Source organism: Toxotes jaculatrix, chromosome 13, assembly GCF_017976425.1.
Source record: "Toxotes jaculatrix isolate fToxJac2 chromosome 13, fToxJac2.pri, whole genome shotgun sequence".
Lineage (NCBI taxonomy): Eukaryota > Metazoa > Chordata > Actinopteri > Toxotidae > Toxotes > Toxotes jaculatrix.
This window is the reverse complement of record NC_054406.1, coordinates 23,879,498-23,899,032: the sequence shown is the minus strand read 5'-3', so window position 1 is coordinate 23,899,032 and position 19,535 is coordinate 23,879,498. Positions and strand designations below refer to the sequence as shown.

Sequence of the window (19,535 nt, the reverse complement as noted above, 5' to 3'; positions counted from 1 at the left end):
TCCAGCTGCTGGAGGAGAACATTGTCACTTTTGTGAAGAGGGAGCTGAAGAAGATCCAGAAGGTTGTGAGTCCAGATTACCCAGAATGCTCAGAGAGTCAGAGGGAGGATGAGGAGGTGTTGGACAGTGAAGATGAAGAGCAGAGGAGGAGCAGCAGAGAGGCTTTTGTGAAGATCACAGTGAACTTCCTGAGGAGAATGAAGCAGGAGGAGCTGGCTGACTGTCTGCACAGCAGTAAGAGGATTTCTCTAAAGATTCAACATGATGGACAAATGGGAAATTTACTAACATCTCAAGACATGGAGGGAAATATGTTCATGTGTGTTCTTTAGGGGGATGAACATGTCATGTTTTCTTTATGAATCAGTCATTGATTTCTCTTGTTTGTTCATTCAGGACATGATGCTGCAGTTTGTCAACGTAAACTTAAATCTACTCTGAAGAAGAAGTTCCAGTGTGTGTTTGAGGGGATCTCTAAAGCAGGAAACCCAACCCTTCTGAATCAGATCTACACAGAGCTCTACATCACAGAGGGAGGGACTGGAGAGGTCAATGATGAACATGAGGTCAGACAGATTGAAACAGCATCCAGGAAACCAGCCAGACCAGAAACAAGCATCAGACAAGAAGACATCTTTAAAGCCTCACCTGGAAGAGACGGACCAATCAGAACAGTGATGACAAAGGGAGTGGCTGGCATTGGGAAAACAGTCTTAACACAGAAGTTGACTCTGGACTGGGCTGAAGACAAAGCCAACCAGGACATACACTTCACATTTCCATTCACGTTCAGAGAGCTGAATGTGCTGAAAGAGAAAAAGTTCAGCTTGGTGGAACTTGTTCATCAGTTCTTTACTGAAACCAAAGAAGCAGGACTCTGCAGGTTTGAAGAGGTCCAGGTTCTGTTCATCTTTGACGGTCTGGATGAGTGTCGACTTCCTCTGGACTTCCACAACACTGAGATCCTGACTGATGTTACAGAGTCCACCTCAGTGGATGTTCTGCTGACAAACCTCATCAGGGGGAAACTGCTTCCCTCTGCTCACCTCTGGATAACCACACGACCTGCAGCAGCCAATCAGATCCCTCCTCAGTGTGTTGACATGGTGACAGAGGTCAGAGGGTTCACTGACCCACAGAAGGAGGAGTACTTCAGGAAGAGGTTCAGAGAGGAGGAGCAGGCCAGAAGGATCATCTCCCACATCAAGACTTCACGAAGCCTCCACATCATGTGCCACATCCCGGTCTTCTGCTGGATCACTGCTACAGTTCTGGAGGATGTGTTGAAAACCAGAGGGGGAGGAGGGCTGCCCAAGACCCTGACTGAGATGTACATCCACTTCCTGGTGGTTCAGTCCAAACTGAAGAACGTTAAGTATGATGGAGGAGCTGAGACAGATCCACACTGGAGTCCAGAGACCAGGAAGATGATTAAATCTCTGGGAAAACTGGCTTTTGAGCAGCTGCAGAAAGGAAACCTGATCTTCTATGAATCAGACCTGACAGAGTGTGGCATCGATATCAGAGCAGCCTCAGTGTACTCAGGAGTGTTCACACAGGTCTTTAAAGAGGAGAGAGGACTGTACCAGGACAAGGTATTCTGCTTCGTCCATCTGAGTCTTCAGGAGTTTCTGGCTGCTCTTCATGTCCATCTGACCTTCATCAACTCTGGAGTCAATCTGCTGTCAGAAGAACAATCAACCTCCCTGTGGTCTAAACTGTTCAGAGACAAACCTGATCCAACACAGCTCTACCAGAGGGCTGTGGACAAGGCCTTACAGAGTCCAAATGGACATCTGGACTTGTTCCTCCACTTCCTCCTGGGTCTTTCACTGCAGACCAATCAGACTCTCCTGCGAGGTCTGCTGACACAGACAGGAAGTGTCTCACAGACCAATCAGCAAACAGTCCAGTACATCAAGAAGAAGATTGAAGAGACTCCCTCTGCAGAGCAAAGCATCAACCTGTTCCACTGTCTGAATGAACTGAATGATCGTTCTCTAGTGAAGCAGATCCAACAGTCCCTGAGTTCAGGACGTCTCTCCACAGATAAACTGTCTCCTGCTCAATGGTCAGCTCTGGTCTTCATCTTACTGTCATCAGAAAAAGATCTGGATGTGTTTGACCTGAAGAAATACTCTGCTTCAGAGGAGGCTCTTCTGAAGCTGCTGCCAGTTGTCAAAGCCTCTAACAAAGCTCTGTAAGTGTATAGATAGTTGGATTTATTCATCATTATATAAAGACTCTGTTATTTTATTCAGCAGGAGGGAAAATAAATTCCTCTCTGCTTTAATTCCTTATCATCATCTCTGAGCTCTGAGCTTCATCACATTGAATCTGAATTAAAATAATGGATCCTACATTAAAGAGCCAAGTCTCAGCTTTAATTTGAGCAGGTTGACATCAGTATAGAAAGAACTGTGAGGGAGATTCAGCCCTTTTAGTGGTTGAACAGTAACTGGACAAATACACATGAAACAAACTCATTAGTTTAATATTTAATGTAAAATCCTTTGCAGTCATTGACTGTAGTATTCATTATTATATTTTAAAGTCAATGTGCTGAGATCCCAAATAACATATCATGTCTAACTGTCCAAATACTTACGGCCTTGACTGTACATGTCTATTACTGATTGTGTCATATATAACTGTCATGTCTCCAACTTGTTGAGTATAAAACAGAAAGGATTTGAATCAGAGTCAATGAAAGATGATCATCAATGTAGAAACTCCTCATTGGTTAGCAGGTGGATAAAGAGCTGATATTTCTGCTTCACTCAACAAATCTGTGTTTGATGTTTGGCCCAGTTTTCAAATGCAGGTCTGTTAGTTTGCTGTGAGCTGCAGAGCAAACTGAGAGTTTTGTTCCTTTGATTGCCCTTTCAACACAAATGTTATTTGACTTTTTCTTCATTGTTTCCTCTTCAGACTGAGCAGCTGTAACCTCTCAGAGAGAAGCTGTGAAGCTCTGTCCTCAGTTCTCAGCTCCCAGTCCTCTAGTCTGAGAGACCTGGACCTGAGTAACAACAACAAGCTGCAGGATTCAGGGGTAAAGCTTCTGTCTGCTGGATTGAAGAGTCCACACTGTAGACTGGAGAGTCTGAGGTCAGTTCACTGTCTGTTACTGTTGTAGATCTTATATCTTTAATCCACAACTGAACCTGATTTATCTTCATCCAGAACTTGAATCCATTCATCTTGAATGAATGAGATTTGAAATAGTTGTTGTTCCATGTTGTGACTTTTCTCAGACTAAGAATTATTCCTTCAGTTTCACTTCATTTCAGTCAGTTGTCATGAATAACGTCTGTTGACTTCAATGAAACCTTCAGAACTCACACACTTGTATTTGTCACAGTCAGCAGACTAATGTTTTCTTAATGAAGTGTAGAAAATGTCCAGTGTGAGTTGTTCAAAGTCCATTTTTATCACAACAATATACAGAAGATCTTCACAACTGATATTTGTGCCAATCAATTGAAAAACACTTGAAGTTCATTCAGTGATTCTGTGTGTGTGTGTGTGTGTGTGTGTGTGTGTGTGTGTGTGTGTGCGTGCGTTTTGATATTTAACACAAGTGTGGTAAATTGTGGTCTTTTCTCATTGAGTTGAAATGACTTGATAAACGTGTTAAGGAGCAAAGACTTAAAGGACCACACTGTTGGTTTATAGATAGATAGATAGATATACTTTATTCATCCCTCAGGGGGAAATTGTTGTTACAGCAGCAAGTAAAACAGTCACAAAAAGAAAGGAAAGGACAAGTTGACAGCTAACTGGCAGCACTTAGCAACTCTACAAAATACAGTGTAACAAGGTATAAAGACATAAAGAGTGAATGTGTATATATATCATATATGTGTATATATGTCATATATATATATATGACAAGAAAAATAACAATAATATTAATAATAAGATTAAAAAAATAACAGGGAGGAGAATAATATGTACAATAATATATACAATGTAAAAATATAACCTGTCAGGTGTGCAGTGTGTACATTTATAATAGAAAAATAGAGCCATGGTTCTCTAATGGTGGTATGTACAGTTGTGCAGCAGTGTATAGTTATGTACACATAATATACATATACTAGACAATTTCCCTTTGGGAAATCGCGAGAGTGGTGCATTGCACCGCTAGTAATGTTGTGTGCTTCGCAAAACCCAGTATTGACACTATTGTGTGTGTGTGTGTCTGAATGTGTGTGTGCGTGTGTGTGTGTCTGTCTGTCTGTCTGTGTGTGTCTGTGTTTGTGTTTGTCTGTGTGTGCCTGAGTGGGTCTGTGTCAATACTGGGTTGTGCTTCGCACAACCCAGTATTGACTATTGTGTGTGTGTGTATGAGTCTGTGCGTGTGTCTGTGTTTGAGTGCCTCTGTCAATATTGTGCGGTGCTGGCGCACCGCACAATATTGGCTTTGTGTGTGTCAGTCTGTCTATGTGTGTGTCTGTGTTTGTGTGTGTCTGTGTGTGCCTGAGTGGGTCTGTGTCAATACTGGGTTGTGCTTCGCACAACCCAGTATTGACTATTGTGTGTGTGTGTGTGTTTGTGTTTGTGTGCCTCTGTCAATATTGTGCGGTGCACCAGCACCGCACAATATTGACTTTGTGTGTGTCAGTCTGTCTATATCTGTGTCTGTGTCAAAAGGGGGCTGTGCTATGCACAGCCCCCTTTTGACCCTTATAGTTCTCCTACAGTTCTAATTACAAAGACAGAGAGACATAGAGTTGTTACAGGGAGAGAGAGAGCCACAGCTCTTGCAGTCACGGTTGCCATAGGGATGAGCTTTCCCTCCGCTGAGGCAGCTCACAGGTGCTCTGACGAGCTCATTTTCGGCCGAATCGGGCCTGCCGAACAACTGCTATCCATGGAAAAACAAAACATGGTATCGCTAAACAATTTGGACCATCAAAGAGACAAGACTTTAAGGAAGACCTGAATCTATTTTTTATTATGGTCCTACTGTCTAAAATGTGGATTTTACAGCAAGTTTTAAAAAGGGGGATTTTCTGCTTTTCTCCAAAAATCCTCTTCTCAATTAACATTGGAGTCAATGGAGCAGTTGAGAGCTCCTCTTGTCACTAAAAGGCACGCCAAAGAAAAACCGTAAATCCTACAGAAAAAATGAACACATTGTGAGAGAGAGGACAAGTGTGGCTACAACTTTGGAGAATTTCACTGCTCTACAGTAAAATTTGTGGCCGTAGTCGTCGTGTAAAGAAAAAATTTCAGAGAGTTTTTTCAAAGCCTCTCCACTCTAACCTCCCACTCTAGCCTGGAACATTCCGCAATACACACTCATTGAAAACCCTGAATTTTTTCAAAATCACTCATGATCAATTAGGGCTCACAGTTCAAAAACTACACAACTTTTGAAAAAGTTGAATACACCCCGAATACACGAGACTTGTGTCTACATTTTACAGTTTGAATGGTGTTTCTAGGTGAAAGTATGCCAGAGGAGATACTGTTTGAAAAAGGGGAGAATTTGCGACTTTTTTGACCATTTCCCATTCATTCTCTATGGGACAATTTTTCGCAGTTTTTTGCGAATAACTTTGCGAAACGTGAATATTCTGGAGAACAAAATACAAGCACACCGAGTCCGATCGAGCCGCACGTTTTGATGTATCATTTGTTAGTATGCGCTCAACGGTGTGGGACGAGTTACGAACCGAAAATCGGGAAGGAAGAAGAAGAAGAAGAAAAACGGGGAGAACAGTAGTGTGCATTGCTTTGCATTGCACACTAGGTACCTCTATAGCTTTGCTATAGAGGTGCCTAGTGTGCATGCAAAGCAATGCACCACTAACTAGGGGTGTGCGATATGACAATATTAGATCGTGAAGGATTAGAAAGTGTTGACGATCTGCCAGAGGACAGAGATCGTATTATCGTATATAGGGCACATTCTATTAATTGCAGCTCTATGCTTGCGCACAGACGCACGAGAAGGTTTTTTTTTTCCTTGGGCAACTAACAGCCCGCTTCACGTGAACATGACCAACCAATCATGGCGAAGTACGAGCAGTGCAGATTTTTTTTTTTTTTTACTAGCCTCGCTGTTTTAGTCAAGCTGTAGCGGGTAGCCATGGCCGACAACGAAAGTGAAAGCTTGGAGTTGGTCCCCAAAAAGAACTCCAGTTCAGTCGTATGGACAGTGTTGGGGAGTAACGGAGTTCATGTAACGGCGTTACGTATTCAGAATATGTAACGGTGTTTCTGTCTTGGCCAACACATTCCTGTCCCGGCTCTGTTTTGCCGGCTGCGGCTCAAGCTCTCGCTCCTGCTGCTCCTCGTCCGACTCCATTCTGACCGACTGATCAGGTGAATAGCTCGTTTATTTCCGTTTGTTTTCGTGGAGCTGGGGCTTCTGGGAAACGCATCGGGTTGCCTTTGTTCATTTTAGAGAATAAATATAAACTCCTGAAACAGAGAAGTATCGTCACGTAATCCATTGATTTCAACAATGTAACTGTATTCTGAATACTATCTATTTAAACTGTAACTGTAATGGAATACAGTTACTCTGAATTTGTACTCTGAATACGTAACGCCGTTACATGTATTCCGTTACTCCCCAACACTGCGTATGGAACTGGTTTGGGTTTTCTCCAAACGACAAAGCGCAAACACAACGAACCTCTTTAACCACCTGAAGAGGCAGCATCCGAAACTATTAGCTGAGAGCCAAGCAGCGAGGCCAACCACACATCAGCCAGTGGTAACGGCTAAAGACATTACACAGAAACAACCAACTATAACACAAGGCTTTGATAAAAGCACGCTGTGTGAGAGAAGTAGCAAACGGTGGAAAGAGGTGACTCTTTTATATTTAGGGCTAAGTTTTTACATAGAGAATAGTTTGGTTCTAAATTAACTTCACTGTAAAAATGAACTGTGATATAATCGTGATTGTGATTTTACCATTAAAAAATCGTGATGTGATATTTTTGCCATATCACCCACCCCTAACTGAAGTTAATGAGAGCTGTGTTTGACTTTTAGTATCTGACTGTTTTTAAGCTGCATCCTGTTGGTTCAGGTGTTTGGAGTTTCCATTTTCCAAACTTGTACATTCTCAACCTTCTTCAGCTCTGAACAGATGATGAAACACTCAACGCTTTCAAGCAGGAACTTTGTCTCCTAAACTCACATCTTTTATTCTTTATTCAGGTTGAGTTACTGCAGTTTGTCAGAGATCAGCTGTGCTTCTCTGGCCTCAGCTCTGAAGTCCAACCCCTCCCATCTGAGACACCTGGACCTGAGTGAAAACAACCTGCAGGATTCAGGAGTGAATCATCTGTGTGGTTTTCTGCAGAGTCCAGACTGTGGACTGGAGACTCTGAGGTCAGACTCCATTGTTTACTTGTGTGCTGAGATGAATATGATGTGAAAGTTGTGCTTTATTCAGTATTTATTAGGTCAAATCTCCTTCAGAATTTCTAACATTCAAAGTGTGAAATGGTTGAAAGGAAGTTGTGAAAGTGCTGACTCTGATTTTCAAAGTGATTTTTAAAGCTTTGAAAATGATTTGGATTCTGACTCTTACAGTCCACATTGACAGTGTCAGCAGTTTGACTGAGTTGAGCTTGTGTTATTCACAAAGTCTCATTGAGATCAGGATGTTTGACAAGAACTGATCTGTACAACACGTGTGAGCAGGTCTGAAGGCACAAGTGTTCATAGCTGCTCCCAATGGCCTCACTCACAGGCACAGTGAAAAGCCTGCTGTCACAGAGAGGACACGTCACCATGGTTTAAATACGGACAGGACATTTTCACACAGTGTCTCCTGAAGACATTCATAGAGCTACACTCAGCTGCTGAGCTGAACAGGGACACAAATATTTGTGGAAGCAATGAAAACAGAGCAGAGAGAGAAGTTCAAACCCTGGCTCCTTTCTCAGCTCCACACAGCCGACCAATCACTGAGCCCACTGGGTGTCAACGTCCCACTGTGTCTTTGTCACAGGGACACAAACTGTGGGATGCTGACACCCACCAGGAAGGTGGGGCCAGGAATCCCAGAATGCAATGCTGGAACAGCAGATTCAAATGTGTGAGCAGACAGTGTTGGATGAAGCTGAACTTGCTTTGGACCAAAGACACATGACTGGAATGTGATGAAATGTCTCATTCAACACACTGCACATGTGCTGAATGTCTGCAGCTTCTCAAACTCTCAACACAAACTTCAGTCACACTCAAAACATCAAAGGCTCAAACTATGATTTCACACAATATGAAAGATTTGATTTGAAACCTTAGTGAACACTTTGAAAACTTTCTTCCAAACTGTTAAACCTGAGTGTGAATGTGGGACTTTTTGAGAGAGAACTGTAGTTTTCTCTGGACCCCTGCCCGATTTGACCAGTGATGACATGTTTAGCCGCATGTCTTCACTCCGTCGCTGGCTGTCTAGGTGGTGTCCAGCAAACGACGTAGCCTTCATTGATAACTGGAAAACTTTTTGGGGAAAACCTGGTCTGATTAGGAGAGACGGCATCCATCCAACTTTGGATGGTGCAGCTCTCATATCTAGAAATATGACAGATTTCATTAGAAAACCAAAGTCATGACAACCCAGAGTTGAGACCAGGATGCAGAGTTGCAGTCCTACACGCTTCTCTGCAGTTTCTCTAGAGCTGTCACCCACCCATGATTCTCATGATTCTTATTATTCCTACCATTCTAACGATTCCCTTTATCCTATAGAGACTGTGTCTGCTCCCCGTCAACAAAAAGTGCATAAATTAAAAAATGCAAGAGGTGTTACTCATAAAAACCTCAAAAAAAATTATACTACAAAAGCATCTGAACCTAAAAACACCACAATCAGATGTGGGCTATTAAACATTAGATCTCTCTTGTCTAAATCTCTGTTAGTGAATGATTTGATAATGGATCAGCAGATTGATTTATTCTGTCTGACTGAGACCTGGCTGCAGGAGGAAGAGTATGTCAGTCTAAATGAGTCAACCCCTGCTAGTCATATTAATTATCACATTCCTCGAGGCACAGGCCGAGGAGGAGGAGTGGCAGCAATCTACCACTCAAGTGTATTAATTAATCCTAGACCTAAGCCGAAATATAGTACATTTGAAAGCCTTATCCTCAGCCTCTCACATCCAAATTGGAAGACAGAAAAACCAGTACTATTTGCTGTGGTGTATCGTCCACCTGCTGCGTACTCAGAGTTTTTGTCTGAATTCACTGAATTTTTATCTGATTTAGTGCTTAGTACGGATAGAGTAATTATAGTGGGCGACTTTAATATTCATGTCGATACCCACAATGACAGCCTTAAGACTGCTTTCTATTCAGTATTAGACTCAATTGGCTTTTTACAAAATGTTAACAAACCAACTCACTGTTTTAATCACACCCTTGATCTTGTACTAACCTATGGCATAGAAGCTGAATATTTGACAGTATTCCCTCAGAATCCTGTTTTATCTGATCATTCTTTAGTAACATTTGAATTTACAATAATGAACTGCACAGCATCTGAGAAAAAAATTAACTACTGTAGATTTCTGTCTGATAATGCTGTTATCAAATATAAGGAAGCTATTCCATCTTTATTATCTCCGCTGCCATATCCCAGTTTTACAGAGGGCAATGGCCTAAACGTTACTCCAGCAGATATAGACTATCTAGTTGATAATACTGCTGCTTCATTGCGTTCAACCCTTGACTCTGTTGCCCCTTTGAAAAAGAAGGTCAGTAATCAGAGGAAGCTAGCTCCATGGTACAATTCACAAATACGTACTTTAAAGCAGATATCACGAAAGCTGGAAAGGAAATGGTTATCCACTCTTTTAGAGGAATTCCGCCTAGCCTGGAAAGACAGCTTTATAACGTATAAAAAAGCCCTTCGTAAGGCAAGAACTGCCTATTACTCATCATTAATAGAGGAAAACAAGAACAACCCTAGGTTTCTTTTCAGCACTGTAGCCAGGCTGACAAAGAGCCATAGCTCTGTTGTACCATCCATCCCTCTAGCTCTCACTAGTAATGACTTTATGAGCTTCTTTAGCAACAAAATAGTAGACATTAGAGACAGAATCCATCTCATCCTGCCTACAACTGTTAATGATGTAGGTATGTCTAGAACAGCATCTTTAGAAATGTCTGCCAGTCCTGATTTGTCGTTAGACTGTTTCTCTCCCATAGATCTAGCTGAATTGACTTCAATAGTTTCTAAATCTAAATCATCAACATGTCTTTTGGATCCTATCCCGACCAGACTTCTTAAAGATGTGTTGCCTTTGATTGGCACTCACATATTAGATCAGATAAATCTCTCGTTGGTTACAGGATATGTCCCACAGGCTTTTAAGGTTGCAGTTATCAAACCTTTACTTAAAAAGCCTTCTCTGGACTCTGACATTTTGGCAAACTATAGACCTATATCCAATCTCCCCTTTAATTCTAAAATTCTTGAAAAGGCTGTTGCAACTCAGTTGTGTGATCATCTACATAGGAACGGTTTGTTTGAAGTTTTTCAGTCAGGATTTAGAGTTCATCATAGCACAGAGACAGCACTGGTGAAAGTTACCAACGACCTTCTTATAGCATCAGATAATGGACTCGTTTCTATACTTGTCCTGCTAGATCTTAGTGCTGCATTTGACACCATTGATCATAATATCCTATTGGATAGATTGGAACATGTTATTGGGATTAAAGGAACAGCACTAGGCTGGTTTAAATCATATCTATCAGATAGATACCAGTTTGTTCATGTTAATGATGATCCCTCCATATATACCAGAGTAAGTCATGGAGTTCCACAGGGTTCTGTGCTTGGACCGATACTGTTCACCTTATACATGCTTCCCCTAGGCAATATTATCAGGAAGCATGGAATAAATTTCCATTGCTATGCGGATGATACCCAGCTATATTTATCTATGAAACCAGACGAAACAGATCAGTTAACCATACTTCAGGCATGTCTTAAAGACATAAAGGCCTGGATGACCTGTAACTTTCTTCTGCTGAATTCAGACAAAACTGAGGTTATTTTGTTTGGTCCCAAACACCTCAGAAACAGTTTATCTAATCATATAGTTACTCTGGATGGCATTAATTTAGCCTCCAGTACGACTGTGAGGAACCTTGGAGTTATTTTTGATCAGGATCTGTCCTTTAACTCACATATAAAACAAGTCTCTAGGACCGCCTTCTTTCACCTGCGCAATATCAGTAAGATTAGGAACATTCTGTCGCAGAGTGATGCTGAAAAATTAGTCCATGCTTTTGTTACTTTTAGGCTGGACTACTGTAATTCCCTATTATCAGGATGTCCAGTTAACTCTCTAAAAAGCATCCAGCTGATCCAAAATGCTGCAGCGAGAGTACTGACTGGAATTAGCAAGAGAGATCACATTACTCCTGTACTAACTTCTCTTCATTGGCTTCCTGTAAAATCCAGAATTGATTTTACAATCCTTCTCCTTACATATAAGGCCCTCAATGGCCAGGCTCCTTCATATCTCAAAGAGCTGATAGTACCATATCATCCTAACAGATTGCTTCGTTCCCAGAATGCAGGTTTGCTTATGGTTCCCAAAATCTCTAAAAGTAGAATGGGAGGCCGAGCCTTTAGCTATCAGGCCCCTCTCCTATGGAACCAACTGCCAGTTTGGGTTCGGGAAGCAGACACCCTCTCTAATTTTAAAACAAAGCTTAAAACCTTCTTGTTTGATAAAGCTTATAATTAGTTGTAGTTACAGTCCTAGTTATTTATTAAACTTATAGTTAGTCACAATTATCTCTATAGACACTGTTACAGTTAAGGATATAGCCCTTAGTAGGGCTGGCTCAGGCAACTGAATCATCCCCTAGTTATGCTGCTATAGGCCTAGGCTGCTGGGGGACATCCCATGATTTACTGCACACTTCTTCTTCTTTCTCTTTCTCTCCTCAGACCCACTCTCAAATTTATTAGCCTTTATTACATGTCATCAACTCTGTGTCCTCTCTGTCCCGTAGTCCTGTGTTTGTTTCTCTCTGGTCTCTCTTTCTCTGTACCTTTCTGCAGGTACCTCTGGCTCCGGAGCTGCTTGTCCTATGGTCCTGGCTCCACCCACCTGCTGCTTTTTATTGTTTACAATGATCTATTTCTAACATGTTTAATGTTCCGTTCTGCTACAGATAAATATTGGATTAATATTCTTTGCAAACTGTAATGTAAATAATTACCAGTCATGACAGCTTTTTGCCTCCGTGCTCTGTTTCATAATTCTAATCTGCTGAGCACACATTGTCCAATAACTGTTCACTAACTGTAATGTAAATACTGACCCACATTGTCTATATTATGCTGCATGTCTTTCTCCCCCTCTCCTCCATTCCTAGCTGTCCTATCTTCCTCCTTTTCCTCCTTTCACCCAGCCCGGCCATCGGCAGGAGGGTCCCCCATCTGAGCCAGGTTCTGCTCAAGGTTTCTTCCTGTTAAAAGGGAGTTTTCCTTGCCACTGTCGCCTTAAGTGCTTGCTCTGGGGTCAGTCTCTGGGTCTCTGTAAAGCGCTTTGAGACAATTTTGACTGTGGAAGGCGCTATATAAATAAAATTGAATTGAATTGAAAAAATTGAATTGAATTTGAGCTCAGAGATTTGATGCAAACTTCAGTCACACTCAAAACATCAAAGGCTCAAACTATGATTTCACACAATATGAAAGATTTCATTTGAAACCTTAGTGAACACTTTGAAAACTTTCTTCCAAACTGTTAAACCTGAGTGTGAATGTGGGACTTTTTGAAGGAGATTTGAGCTCAGAGATTTGATGCTGATCCACACTGAGCATCTTGTTCAGCTTCATATTTCAAACTCATTGAATGAAGATTGAAAATCCAACACTTGCTAATTGACTCTTTACTTTGGAACAATTTCATCTTCACCTTCAGTTGACTTTTATATTTCTTCACATACAAAGCAAATATTCCACATTAAGACAGAAAGAAATGTTTCTTCACTCTTTGCTTTATGATCTGTGATGTTTATAGTGACTGAAGTTAATGAGAGCTGTGTTTGACTTTTAGTATCTGACTGTTTTTAAGCTGCATCCTGTTGGTTCAGGTGTTTGGAGTTTCCATTTTCCAAACTTGTACATTCTCAACCTTCTTCAGCTCTGAACAGATGATGAAACACTCAACGCTTTCAAGCAGGAACTTTGTCTCCTAAACTCACATCTTTTATTCTTTATTCAGTTTGAGTTCCTGCAGTTTGTCAGAGATCAGCTGTGCTTCTCTGGCCTCAGCTCTGAAGTCCAACCCCTCCCATCTGAGACACCTGGACCTGAGTGGAAACAACCTGCAGGATTCAGGAGTGAATCATCTGTGTGGTTTTCTGCAGAGTCCAGACTGTGGACTGGAGACTCTGAGGTCAGACTCCATTGTTTACTTGTGTGCTGAGATGAATATGATGTGAAAGTTGTGCTTTATTCAGTATTTATTAGGTCAAATCTCCTTCAGAATTTCTAACATTCAAAGTGTGAAATGGTTGAAAGGAAGTTGTGAAAGTGCTGACTCTGATTTTCAAAGTGATTTTTAAAGCTTTGAAAATGATTTGGATTCTGACTCTTACAGTCCACATTGACAGTGTCAGCAGTTTGACTGAGTTGAGCTTGTGTTATTCACAAAGTCTCATTGAGATCAGGATGTTTGACAAGAACTGATCTGTACAACACGTGTGAGCAGGTCTGAAGGCACAAGTGTTCATAGCTGCTCCCAATGGCCTCACTCACAGGCACAGTGAAAAGCCTGCTGTCACAGAGAGGACACGTCACCATGGTTTAAATACGGAGAGGACATTTTCACACAGTGTCTCCTGAAGACATTCATAGAGCTACACTCAGCTGCTGAGCTGAACAGGGACACAAATATTTGTGGAAGCAATGAAAACAGAGCAGAGAGAGAAGTTCAAACCCTGGCTCCTTTCTCAGCTCCACACAGCCGACCAATCACTGAGCCCACTGGGTGTCAACATCCCACTGTGTCTTTGTCACAGGGACACAAACTGTGGGACACAGACCCCCCGTAAGCTGACAGCCACCAGGAAGGTGGGGCCAGGAATCCCAGAATGCAATGCTGGAACAGCAGATTCAAATGTGTGAGCAGAGAGTGTTGGATGAAGCTGAACTTGCTTTGGACCAAAGACACATGACTGGAATGTGATGAAATGTCTCATTCAACACACTGCACATGTGCTGAATGTCTGCAGCTTCTCAAACTCTCAACACAAACTTCAGTCACACTCAAAACATCAAAGGCTCAAACTATTATTTCACACAATATGAAAGATTTGATTTGAAACCTTAGTGAACACTTTGAAAACTTTCTTCCAAACTGTTAAACCTGAGTGTGAATGTGGGACTTTTTGAAGGAGATTTGAGCTCAGAGATTTGATGCTGATCCACACTGAGCATCTTGTTCAGCTTCATATTTCAAACTCATTGAATGAAGATTCAAAATCCAACACTTGCTAATTGACTCTTTACTTTGGAACAATTTCATCTTCACCTTCAGTTGACTTTTATATTTCTTCACATACAAAGCAAATATTCCACATTAAGACAGAAAGAAATGTTTCTTCACTCTTTGCTTTATGATCTGTGATGTTTATAGTGACTGAAGTTAATGAGAGCTGTGTTTGACTTTTAGTATCTGACTGTTTTTAAGCTGCATCCTGTTGGTTCAGGTGTTTGGAGTTTCCATTTTCCAAACTTGTACATTCTCAACCTTCTTCAGCTCTGAACAGATGATGAAACACTCAACGCTTTCAAGCAGGAACTTTGTCTCCTAAACTCACATCTTTTATTCTTTATTCAGGTTGATCAACTGCAGTTTGTCAGAGATCAGCTGTGCTTCTCTGGCCTCAGCTCTGAAGTCCAACTCCTCCCATCTGAGACACCTGGACCTGAGTGGAAACAACCTGCAGGATTCAGGAGTGAAGCATCTGTGTGGTTTTCTGCAGAGTCCAGACTGTGGACTGGAGACTCTGAGGTCAGACTCCATTGTTTACTTGTGTGCTGAAATGAATATGATGTGAAAGTTGTGCTGACAGTAAAGTGCAGACATCACACTGATATTATACTGATCCACACTGAGGATCTTCATGGTAAAGTCTGTTTTCTTCTTCTGTGGTTTAGTCCACTGACTGTGGCAGAGCAATGTTGAGCTACAGATTTCAAAGCTTCATTTAACAAGAAAAAAGCTTCACTCTTTAAATCACATCCAAGTTTTTTCCACACTCACATCAACAAATATATATTCAGTATTTTCTTCTTCCAACACGACGAGAAAGTGATGAGACTAAAGTCAAAGTGACTCAGATACAGCTCTGGAAAAAATTGAGAGACCACTTCAAATTCTTCGGAAATCAATATCTCTACAGGTATGACAGCCATTCCATTCCTGTGTATGTTGAATTCCAACACAAGCACACCTCAGTCTACTTAATGAGGTACTGATTAGGTGATCACCTGAACCAAATCCTATTTAATGAGGAAAAGTATAAAAACCACTGCTGTGGTCATCACTATGCTCTTGCAATAGGACTGGATGGATGGCACAAACAGTGCTGGTAGTACCTCAAAAGTAATAGCAATCAATAAAATAACTATTGACCATGGCAAAACAGTTGAAAAGAAAAGTTTTGTTTGAGGAAAAGAGAGAAAAAAGAGGAAAATTCTGGCTTTACTGGCAGAGTGATACAGTGAGCGTCAGGTTGCTTCCATCCTTTAAATTTCTAAGTTGACTGTTCATAAGAACAAGGTCAAGCAGCAGACACTGGGGACAACAAAGCTACAGGCTGGCAGAGGGCGAAACGACTCTCCACTGACCAGGATGACCGTCAACTCATTCCAATGTCACTCAGCAACCGTAGGATGACATCAAGTAACCTACAAAAAGAATGGCAAATGGCAGCTGGGGTGAAGTGCGCGGTGAGAACGGCTCGAAACAAGCTTCTTGGGGCAGAGCTCAAGTCGTGTAAAGCTAGAAATAAGCCCTTCATCAATGAGAAGCAAAGAAGAGCCAGGCTGAGGTTTGCAAAAGACCATAAGGATTGGACCATAGAGGACTGGAGTAAGGTCACCCTCGCTGATGAGTCCAATTTTCAGCTTTGCCCAATACCTGGTCATCTAATGGTTAGACGGAGACCTGGAGAGGCCTACAAGCCACAGTGTCTCGCACCCACTGTGAAATTTGGTGGAGGATGGGTGATGTGCTTCAGCAAGGCTGTAATCGGGCAGATTCGCCTTTGCGAAGGACGCATGAATCAAGCTACGTACAAGGTTATCTTGGAAGAAAACTTGCTTCCTTCTGCTCTGACAATGTTCCCCAACTCTGAGGATTGTATTTTCCAGCTGGACAATGCTCCATGTCACACAGCTTGGTCAATCAAGGTGTGGATGAAGGACCAGCCCAATCTCCAGACCTGAACCCAATTGAAAACCTCTGGAATGTGATCAAGAGGAGGATGGATGGTCACAAGCCATCAAATATACCTGAGCTGCTTGAATTCTTGCATCAGGAGTGGCATAAAGTCACACAACAGCAACGTGAAAGACTGGTGGAGAGCATGGCAAGATGCTTGAAAGATGTGATTGAAAATCGGGATTATTCCACCAAATATTGATTTCTGAACTCTTCCTAACTTAAAACATTAGTATTGTGTTGTTTAAAAATGAATATGAACTTGTTTTCTTTTCATTATGTGAGGTTTGAGAACACTGCATCTTTTTTGTTATTTTGACCATTTGTCATTTTCTGCAAATAAATGCTCTAAATGATCATATTTTTATTTGGAATTTGGGAGAAATGTTGTCAGTAGTTTATAGAATAAAACAAAAATGTTCTTTTTACTCAAACACATACCTATAAATAGTAACAACGGAGAAACTGATCATTTTGCAGTGGTCTCTTCATTTTTTTCCAGAGCTGACTCAGCATGTTTGTTAAATGTCGTCACTGTTACATGAAGTGAAAATCTTTTCCATTTTGTCTCAATCATTTGTTGACTTTCCTTCAAACTTCAGCCTGACATGTTTGTTCTCTGTCAAAACTTTCGGATCTTTAGTAGAATCTGAAACAAATGTCAACAACATGAGTTTGTATAGATGGAGCCACTGGTGGAGCTGGAAGAGTTTAAGAGCTGAAGTCACTATGTCTTTATTGAAGCAGCAGCATGTTGTCATTCATATTAATGAGAGCTGTGTTTGACTTTTAGTATCTGACTGTTTTTAAGCTGCATCCTGTTGGTTCAGGTGTTTGGAGTTTCCATTTTCCAAACTTGTACATTCTCAACCTTCTTCAGCTCTGAACAGATGATGAAACACTCAACGCTTTCAAGCAGGAACTTTGTCTCCTAAACTCACATCTTTTATTCTTTATTCAGGTTGAGGGGCTGCAGTTTGTCAGAGATCAGCTGTGCTTCTCTGGCCTCAGCTCTGAAGTCCAACCCCTCCCATCTGAGACACCTGGACCTGAGAGGAAACAACCTGCAGGATTCAGGAGTGAAGGATCTGTGTGGTTTTCTGCAGAGTCCAGACTGTGGACTGGAGACTCTGAGGTCAGACTCCATTGTTTACTTGTGTGCTGAGATGAATATGATGTGAAAGTTGTGCTTTATTCAGTATTTATTAGGTCAAATCTCCTTCAGAATTTCTAACATTCAAAGTGTGAAATGGTTGAAAGGAAGTTGTGAAAGTGCTGACTCTGATTTTCAAAGTGATTTTTAAAGCTTTGAAAATGATTTGGATTCTGACTCTTACAGTCCACATTGACAGTGTCAGCAGTTTGACTGAGTTGAGCTTGTGTTATTCACAAAGTCTCATTGAGATCAGGATGTTTGACAAGAACTGATCTGTACAACACGTGTGAGCAGGTCTGAAGGCACAAGTGTTCATAGCTGCTCCCAATGGCCTCACTCACAGGCACAGTGAAAAGCCTGCTGTCACAGAGAGGACACGTCACCATGGTTTAAATACGGAGAGGACATTTTCACACAGTGTCTCCTGAAGACATTCACAGAGCTACACTCAGCTGCTGAGCTGAACAGGGACACAGATATTTGTGGAACCAATGAAAACAGAGCAGAGAGAGAAGTTCAAACCCTGGCTCCTTTCTCAGCTCCACACAGCCGACCAATCACTGAGCCCACTGGGTGTCAACGTCCCACTGTGTCTTTGTCACAGGGACACAAACTGTGGGACACAGACCCCCCCTAAGCTGACACCCACCAGGAAGGTGGGGCCAGGAATCCCAGAATGCAATGCTGGAACAGCAGATTCAAATGTGTGAGCAGAGAGTGTTGGATGAAGCTGAACTTGCTTTGGACCAAAGACACATGACTGGAATGTGATGAAATGTCTCATTCAACACACTGCACATGTGCTGAATGTCTGCAGCTTCTCAAACTCTCAACACAAACTTCAGTCACACTCAAAACATGAAAGGCTCAAACTATGATTTCACACAATATGAAAGATTTCATTTGAAACCTTAGTGAACACTTTGAAAACTTTCTTCCAAACTGTTAAACCTGAGTGTGAATGTGGGACTTTTTGAAGGAGATTTGAGCTCAGAGATTTGATGCTGATCCACACTGAGCATCTTGTTCAGCTTCATATTTCAAACTCATTGAATGAAGATTCAAAATCCAACACTTGCTAATTGACTCTTTACTTTGGAACAATTTCATCTTCACCTTCAGTTGACTTTTATATTTCTTCACATACAAAGCAAATATTCCACATTAAGACAGAAAGAAATGTTTCTTCACTCTTTGCTTTATGATCTGTGATGTTTATAGTGACTGAAGTTAATGAGAGCTGTGTTTGACTTTTAGTATCTGACTGTTTTTAAGCTGCATCCTGTTGGTTCAGGTGTTTGGAGTTTCCATTTTCCAAACTTGTACATTCTCAACCTTCTTCAGCTCTGAACAGATGATGAAACACTCAACGCTTTCAAGCAGGAACTTTGTCTCCTAAACTCACATCTTTTATTCTTTATTCAGGTTGAGTTGCTGCAGTTTGTCAGAGATCAGCTGTGCTTCTCTGGCCTCAGCTCTGAAGTCCAACCCCTCCCATCTGAGACACCTGGACCTGAGTGAAAACAAGCTGCAGGATTCAGGAGTGAAGCATCTGTGTGGTTTTCTGCAGAGTCCAGACTGTGGACTGGAGACTCTGAGGTCAGACTCCATTGTTTACTTGTGTGCTGAGATGAATATGATGTGAAAGTTGTGCTGACAGTAAAGTGCAGACATCACACTGATATTATACTGATCCACACTGAGGATCTTCATGGTAAAGTCTGTTTTCTTCTTCTGTGGTTTAGTCCACTGACTGTGGCAGAGCAATGTTGAGCTACAGATTTCAAAGCTTCATTTAACAAGAAAAAAGCTTCACTCTTTAAATCACATCCAAGTTTTTTCCACACTCACATCAACAAATATATATTCAGTATTTTCTTCTTCCAACACGACTAGAAAGTGATGAGACTAAAGTCAAA

The 19,535-nt window shown here is 41.5% G+C and overlaps 2 protein-coding genes across 2 annotated transcripts; both read left to right on the top strand.

Annotated features, from left to right (window-relative positions):
- Window positions 1-428: 428 nt before the first annotated feature.
- Window positions 429-2,204, top strand: LOC121192479 (protein NLRC3-like; the record flags this gene model as incomplete). The annotated part of the gene is made up of 1 exon (XM_041054216.1): window positions 429-2,204. A coding segment is annotated over one exon (1,776 nt), but the record flags the coding sequence as incomplete, so codon positions are not given.
- Window positions 2,205-13,254: 11,050 nt separating this feature from the next.
- Window positions 13,255-19,210, top strand: LOC121192477 (NACHT, LRR and PYD domains-containing protein 12-like; the record flags this gene model as incomplete). The annotated part of the gene is made up of 4 exons (XM_041054213.1): window positions 13,255-13,406; window positions 14,853-15,026; window positions 17,422-17,595; window positions 19,042-19,210. Coding segments are annotated over 4 exons (669 nt in total), but the record flags the coding sequence as incomplete, so codon positions are not given.
- Between the last annotated feature and the right edge of the window lie 325 nt (window positions 19,211-19,535).